General features: G+C 50.2%; 1 protein-coding gene across 4 annotated transcripts in view; it reads right to left on the bottom strand.

Moving 5' to 3' along the window:
* The window catches only part of Nprl3 (NPR3 like, GATOR1 complex subunit), a 36,532-nt gene that overhangs the window by 2,813 nt on the left and 25,870 nt on the right, over positions 1-7,849 (bottom strand). For 3 of the 4 annotated variants that reach the window (XM_021211595.1, XM_021211592.1, XM_021211593.1), the window contains 5 exons: positions 7,488-7,625; positions 5,678-5,834; positions 3,107-3,213; positions 2,607-2,736; positions 582-771 (listed from right to left, as the gene is read on the bottom strand). In XM_021211595.1, coding sequence (XP_021067254.1) covers positions 582-771; positions 2,607-2,736; positions 3,107-3,213; positions 5,678-5,834; positions 7,488-7,625 — 722 coding nt within the window. Of the gene's footprint in view, positions 1-552; positions 772-2,606; positions 2,737-3,106; positions 3,214-5,677; positions 5,835-7,487; positions 7,626-7,849 lie in introns of all 4 variants that reach the window. The other variant, XM_029545961.1, reaches the window with a different exon arrangement.

Consider the following 7,849-nt stretch of genomic DNA (forward strand, 5'->3'; position numbering starts at 1 on the left):
TGGATTCCAGTGTGGCAAGATGGGAGCACTGCCACACTCTCCTCCTGGTGCCCAACTGAACAGTCTGCCCTCACGCATGAATTCACTACCAACCCACCACCAAGTGCCTATTGTGTGGCTAACCTGGAATGCATAAGAGTAGCTTCAAGGACCCAGAATGAAATATGTATGTGCTGCATACCCACCACACCCCACAGCAGGAATGGGTGTCTTGTCCCACCTCAGCCAACATGGGCTAGCACTAGACAGGTCAAGGTACATGGCCCCCAACACCAGACAGCTATGGTCTCTGTGATGACAATATGAGGCCCTGCTCTGAGCCCAGGCTGGAGTGGGAGTCCAGCTGCACTGCGGTGGGCAGAAGCTGCTCCTGACTACAGCTAGCTGCTCAGGGGACGAGCCTCCCATGACAGACCCATGGCAGTACAGGGGAGACAGGAGGAAGAGGTCTCCACAGGGACGGGCAGGTGAGTATAGATGTGTAAAAACACCTCTTATTCCAAACCCAGGCTTCTTGGATGTCACCACCAAAGTCTCCCAGCCCCCCATTACCAGACAGATGTCCTGGAAGGGGATCCTACTTGGGGAGCCAAAGCTTAGAGCATTGGGTGTACTGAGGCTGCGGCCACCAACTCTGGCTGTGAAGGGGACATCATCCTCTCGCAGTCGGGGCTCCTCTTCGCTGGGTGAGGCCATTAGGCAAACATAGGTATGCAGCTGGATGAGGAGCCGGCGCTGCAGCATCCACACCACCATCTGGATGAGCTGGGTCTGTGAGTGAGCAAAGGAAGACCGCAGATGATCTGCTTCCCTGACTCAAGTGTTAAGAACAGATTCCTGTTCCTGGGGGATAAGAGAGCCATGGTCCTTAGCAGCCCCAGTACCTAAATGGGAAGGCCTCCTCTTAGGAAGAAGGGACCCTCAACTTCTGGGTAGCTCCGCAAGGGCAGCATACCCCACAGAAAACAGTAGGGCCAGAACTCCCATCACACCCGTGCACTGGCTCCCATCACACGCCTGGGTTTCCTCCCTTCTCTGAGCCAACTCTCCCTAGAGCCAGATCTGTCCTTGCCACAAAGACCTGCTGCCTGCCGTCAGACAGTCTACTGCTAGGCAAGCCCACACAGAGTTCAGAGAGGAAACTGTCATGTGAATCCTTGGCTCTACCTCAAAGTTTACTTCAAGAACACAGGTGATTCCAACTGGAAACAGGAAGGGGACCTGCTATTACTACATGAAGCCCAGTGCCAGGTAGTACCCAGCACCAATGTTTAAGTATCTCTCAGGCAGACACCAAGTAGCAGGGTGTGTGAACACAGAACCAGTGCTCTCATCTTTGAGAGGCCCAGAGGAGCTGCTGCCCAGGTCACTCATGGAAGGGGGCTGGGTTACTGGGGAGGAAGTTATACATACCAATCATGGTCAAAACCAAATAGAATTCTAAAGAATTGAAGGTATTGTAACACAAAATGTAAAAAAACACAAAAGCTTTATAAGCATTAGACAGTATGTCTCTGGGATGGGGCAAACCAAACAGCTCCATCCCAGGCCCCTGACAAGGCCTGAAGCAGCTGCTCAGACATGGCCTGGAAGATCAGCCATGTTATCCAGAACAACTGGGAAGTTTCTGCTGGGATGGGAGCACTGCCAGGCCCTCCCCCAGAGAGCTGCCTGGGGGAGAGGAGGGAGGTGCAGAGGCAAAGTGCATCTTTCATCCTCCTGGCTCCCTTCCTGGAAACCAAGGGCTCAGTGAAAGGCAGCTTTAGAACTCTGGCACACTCAGCATGTAAATGAGCTAAAAACCCAGGATCTTATTCCCATTCACAATTTGAGAAGGGGAAGTATTTGACTTTGAGGACTGGTTTTGCCCAGTGTATCTGGCAGCTATTAGAACAAATACTTTGCTTTTGAAGATAAACTGTGGAGATCACCCAGCTTGTCTCTGACACCTGTGTTCTTACCCTAGATTCTCTCAGAGAGCTCAAAGCACTTAACAGGGGGAGGGGGCAAAGCTGCTCTGACTCCAAGTCACCATGTCACAGTCTCTTGAGCATGGGGCAGTGAAAAGTGACTGACCGACCCCTACAGCCCACTGCAAATTCATCCCCCACACCTTGAGAAGCACCCCCACCACAACCAGCCTCTAACTGCCACCAGCCTTTGTCCTGACTCAGGCCCCCCATCCAAGACTCAACCCTAGCCTGATACTGTAGGTCTTCTTAGGAAAAGGACTCTAGGCCCAGCAACACAGGATTCCACACAAAGACCCCATGTTCCTAAGCCCCCAGAGGAAGGGATATAGGAACTGAACTGCCTTGGAAAACAGGGCCCAGGCTTAGTGATAGCAAAGCTGTCTGTACCTCCACCTGTGAGAAGCCCCTGCCCCAAAGGCAGCACAGGGAATCCTGCCAGCCCAGGAAGAGCTAATGCCCTTGTGCAAACATAAACCAGTCCTAGTCCTAAGGATGCCCATGGTGAGGAAGAGTGCATCCCCCCAAAGCATGACACAAAGATAAACAACGCTAAGAGTCTTTGAACCAGGGGCCGCCAGGCAGGCAGTCATACCCAGTCTACTTTGTAGGCTACACAGGGCTCTAGTGACTCACCTCCTGTGCAGGGGGAGCCAGAGGGCTCCTGAACTCCGATAAAGAAACAGGCAAGGAAAACTTGGCCAGGACAGATGGCAGGTCATGGGACGGGAACTGGCGGGAGAACTGTTCAGCTAGTGGGGAGTACCTGGGGCAGACAGCCATGGTCAGTGCACTTCCCATGCTCCCAGCAACCATCTGGGTGAGCATAATGACAACAGAATATAGTATGGTGATGCAGCAGGCCTTCAGATGGCAGAATTAGACTGTCCCTTAAGATGTGGCAGGAACCACAGAACCCCTCTGGTTTCAGCCAAGGAGAGATGGCTTTACCATGGGCAACACCAAACCAGACTGTGACCTGCATCAGAGCAGGCTATGGGCAGCCTCAGGATATAGTGAGATCTGGCCTCATGGATTCAAAGCCTCTGGAGCCTGGTCACTGGGGGCGCCATTAAAAGGTCCTGCTGGGCTTTTCTAGCTCCAGATTCCAGATTTTGGCAGCCATTGGTACTTACAGACACACACTGGCATTGGGAGACAGGACATAGACGTTGTTCTCACACAATGGGTAGATGATGACAGCCTTGCCCCAGTATACCAGGTGAGCTGCCAGCTGGAAGACCTGCAGACCAAGGGGAGATGGAAGGACTAAACTTGGAGGCATGGCCTTCCTGCCTGGAAAAAATGCCCTCTGGAACTCTGCCAACTTGAAGCACCCCCACCCACCTGAGTCAGTGGTACCAATATCACTGTTCTTGTAGTCAGGGACCCTGTGCTGCTTGATACCATGGTTTTGCTAGGCAGTAGGCACATGAACACAGGGACGCTGGAGTGCCTGGAGCATGGGCTGGACGACTCCAGCAGAAGCACAGCACTCTCTTGTCCACCAGGCACCAGCACCATCCTCCAAAGTAATAAGTATGGAGGCTCATCCTACCCGACCCTGCATACTCAAAGGCTTTCCCCAGAGACCATCCTCCCATTCTGCTCTCCTGAGGTCTCAGATACCAGGAAATACACAAGATACCAGAGCAAGTTCCAGGACAGCCAGGGCTACAGATCAACCCTGTCTTAAACAAATAAAAAAAACAATCTTTCTCCATTCGCATCTGAGGGCTTGGATCACACAAGTGGGACACAAAGCCCATCAGTGACCTTATATCATGTGTGACATTCACTCCTGAGGCACGTGTTCCCCAAAGGTTCAGCACCACCCTAGGATCACTGCTCCCAGAGACATCTACAGGAAACAGCAGTCACAGAAAACAGTGAGGTGAGTTTCAGAGAATGGCCAGGGTGAGACCTCACAGGGTTTCACAAGGGCATGCCAGCAGTGAATTCTGATTTAAATCAGGTTCAGCAGGGAGTTAGTTAGGAAGGAAACACCCTCCTCCCTGATCCCAGTCAAGACCAAGACAAGGAAATGGAAGAGACATCAAAGCTTTATCAGAGGACTGTGACAGTGAAGTCGGCACAGTCCTAGCACAGATTCCTTCAAACAGCCTCTTAGTAAAGCCTTTTCAGATGTGGAGTAGGAAGTGAAAATAGCAGCCCAGACTCCTTAGAACAACAGCACCACCCCTCTCTGCGGTGTTCAGGGACAGTGAGCACATTCAAAGTTCTGTGTTTGATACTAGAGGGAAGCAGAATGAGCTCCTTGCTGAATCTTGTTCAGCTTAGGATGCCAAGGAGAACCACAAAGGCAGCATATGCTAGGTGCTCTCACAGAGCCTATGAAGAGCCAGAGATAGAGAAGGGACAAACTTATCCTGAAATAGAAAGGGTTTTGGGAAAAGCAGCTCAATGGGCCCACAAAGCAAAAACTACCAGCAATGCCAACCCATTTCTCAGCTCTACGCAGAGCCTGGAGGCCTAGGCAGAGTGACTCAAGAGCGCCTGGCCTGCCTCAGACCTATGGTCACTTCATTCTACTGAGAAGGCTGACCTTTGAGCAAACTGAGGTCCTGGGTAGGCCTCTGCTACCCTCTGGTGGCCTCAGGGTGCATAGCACTACCAGGTGAGGATATTGGCATTCATTCCCTGGGTCCTGCACAGACAGCCCTGGCACAGGTGACCCAGTCTACACTCCAGGCCCCTGAATCCAGCTTCTTTTGTGCTTTTCCTCCTCTACACTTCAGCTAAGGGCCTTCTCTCTGAGCCCAAAGGGCTGCCACAGACACTTGCCTAGGGGCCAGCTCTGAATGAGGGTGTATTGATGACTCCAGGGCTGGGTTGGAAAAAAGGGGAGAAGGAGCAGAACAAAAGGGATCCGTGTGGAGTGTACCTCACTTGGATCCTAGCCCCATGGCATCAGAGATGGAAAGATGCAAACCCTCAGTCCTGCAGGGAAGGTTTGCTCTGAACATCTGGTTGCTCTGAACATCTGGTTTTCTCTGAACATTTAGTTGGACTTACTTGTCCTCCAAAACAAGGCTGCATCTCTGCATGTCTCATTATTAAAGACATGTATTTTAATAAAAACAAAAACAAGGGGACTGGAGAGATGGCTCAGTGGTTAAGAGCACTGACTGCTCTTCCAGAGGTCCTGAGTTCAATTCCCAGCAAATACATGATGGCTCAAAACCATCTACTGGTGCATCTGAAGACAGTGGCAGTGTATTCACATACATAAAATAAATAAACCTTAAAAAAAAAGGAGAGGTAGGAAAATGTGCAAAAAATAGAAGCCACACAGTAGGTTAAGTTACCACTCAAGTCCTCGCTCTCACTTCCCACATGCTTGCTCATAGGCCAGTGTGAGCCTGTCCTGAGCTGGAAGATCCACCATGCACTACTACTTCCCCAAGCTGCTCTCCAGGCCTTTGCTGGAAACACTTCTCTCCTTTCTCCCAAGGCTTGCCTCACCTGAAAGAAGTCAGTCCTGTGGCTCTAAACTAAGTGTGACCAGGTACCAGAACCCCAAGCCCCCTGCCCTGATCTGTGGCAGGATGTGTAGTATCTACTTGTCTGCAAGGTACTAGGGACTCAGCACGGCAGGCAGTCGGCTGTCCTGATCCCCCACAGGCTGCCTCCCTAAATGGACCTAGAGGCCTTTTTCCCACTCCTCCAAGTGCTCAGGGCCCTACCTGCAGCAAGGCCAGATCAGCATCCTGGGCTAGCTGCTGCAGGTTCTTCACAGCAGACGTGGTCTTGATCACCCGCACCAGAGCCGGGGAGCAGTCAATGGGAAGCTCACTCAGCAGAGACTTCTCATCACTGAGAAGTAGCAAGGCATGGTACGGGCTGAAGGACAGAGGCACATGTCAACAAAACGTAAATAGCCATGGGGCCCTGTGCCGGGTAAGCATGGAACACCAAGGCACAGCCAGAGTCCATAGGCACTGGGCAGGAGAGGTTGAGGGGAAATCAGAGAGAAAGCAGTTATGTATTCAAGGGCTTTTATATAATCTCAGGTGTGTGTGTGTGTGTGTGTGTGTGTGTGTGCGCGCGCGCGCGTCATTGATAGAGAAACTGAAATTTGTACGTGGGGGAAGACACTGCATGAGCCTATGCATGTAAATATGGCGGCCAGAGGTCAGCATAACTCTCCACCTTTTTTATACTTATTCACATTTTGTATATACATGAAGTACACACATGCAGTTCTCTTCTTCTACCATGTGGGTTCCAGGAATTGAACTCAGGTCACATCAAGCCTGGCAGTGAGTGAGCCAGCCTATCAATCTTCAATCTTATTTATTTTTTGTGATAGGGTTCTCTGTATAGCCGTGGCTGTCCTGGAACTCAGGACCAGGCTGTAGACCAGGCTGGCCTTGAACTCAGAGATCCTCCTGCCTCTGCCTCAACAGTGCTGGGATTAAGGGTGTGTGCCATCATGCCTACCTCTTCACATTATTTTCTGAGATAGGACCTCTATTGAACCTGAAGCCTGCTATTTTGACTGGACTTGTTGACCACCAAGCCTTTGGGATCTGCCTGTCTCTGCCACCTCATACATATGTATATATGCATGCGCACACATATAGATAAATTACAATAAAAAAGCATAGATAAATAACAATAAAAATATGGCTGGCACATATTTTTAATTCCAACACCTGAGAGGCAAAGGCAGATGAATCTCTGTGACTTTAAGGCTAGCCTAGTGTACCTAGTACGTTCCAGGACAGCCAGGAAGACAGTCTCTGACTCATAGAGGGTGGGAGAGTAAGGGCATATGATTATGTATGTATGTACATATGTATGCATGCATGCATGCATGTAGTGATAAAGTGCTTGTCTAGCATGTGCAAAGCCATAGGTTTAATCATTAGTACCATAAAAAAGGGGGGGGGGATGTCTTTCTAAACACAGGAAAAACAAAATATTCCCTGGCTACGAATAGAACTACAGAAATATGTTCAGCCATTTGACTTGGAGCATAGATACTGGATTGTAGGAGAACTGGGCAGTAGTAAGCTGCTTTCTGTCATTTCCAGGGTTGAGGAGTGTGCCCAGATTTCTTTTCATCTTTTTCTTCTTTGTAGTGCTGAGAACAGAGCCTGGGGGGCCCACACCACTGAGTTACATTCCCAGTCCTGCTTTTTCCTCACAGGAAATCAACTACTCAGAAAGTAATTGGGTTCCCATGATTCCTGCCGGAATGCTGACAATAACTGAGTGTACCCTGAAGGCAATCTGCTGAAGCTCTAGGTTAACTCCAACCTGCCCTGCAGGCCTGGGTGAGGCCCTTGGCAGGCTTTACTCAGCTAGGCAATGCTGGAAGGGCCAAGGTCATTTCTGAGCAGAATTAGATGTAAAACCAGGTGGTTTTATTAACAACAAAGCCCTACATGCTAATTTCTATGACAGAAGAGAAGAGAATTTCTGGAACAAAGTAACTAGTAAGGTCTCCGACAGCAGCTAAGGGGAAGACAAGATGGGGCTGTCTCTCACCGGATGGCTTTCAGGCTCCGTTCAATAGCCTCAGGAGGGATCAGACTTGAAGCTGCATAGTGGATCTTGTGGGGCAGACAGAAACTCACTTCCAGCCAACTGTTAATGTGAAGCCGTACCACACCAGATGTGCACAGGCTGTGGAGAGTGGGCATTGTTACTATGGTAGGCATGTGCTTATTCCCGATGAACAACACCCTATTCACAGACGGTAGCCTCATACACGCCCTGTTGGCTAGGGGAAAACACAGGTGGAGATCTCAGGGGTAAGAGAATATCTTTTCAGATCTCAATGTACCTAAGAAAATCTTAGGAATACACACAGACCCACACAGACAGACAGACAGACAGACAGACAGACA

Source organism: Mus pahari, chromosome 14, assembly GCF_900095145.1.
Source record: "Mus pahari chromosome 14, PAHARI_EIJ_v1.1, whole genome shotgun sequence".
Taxonomy (NCBI): domain Eukaryota; kingdom Metazoa; phylum Chordata; class Mammalia; order Rodentia; family Muridae; genus Mus; species Mus pahari.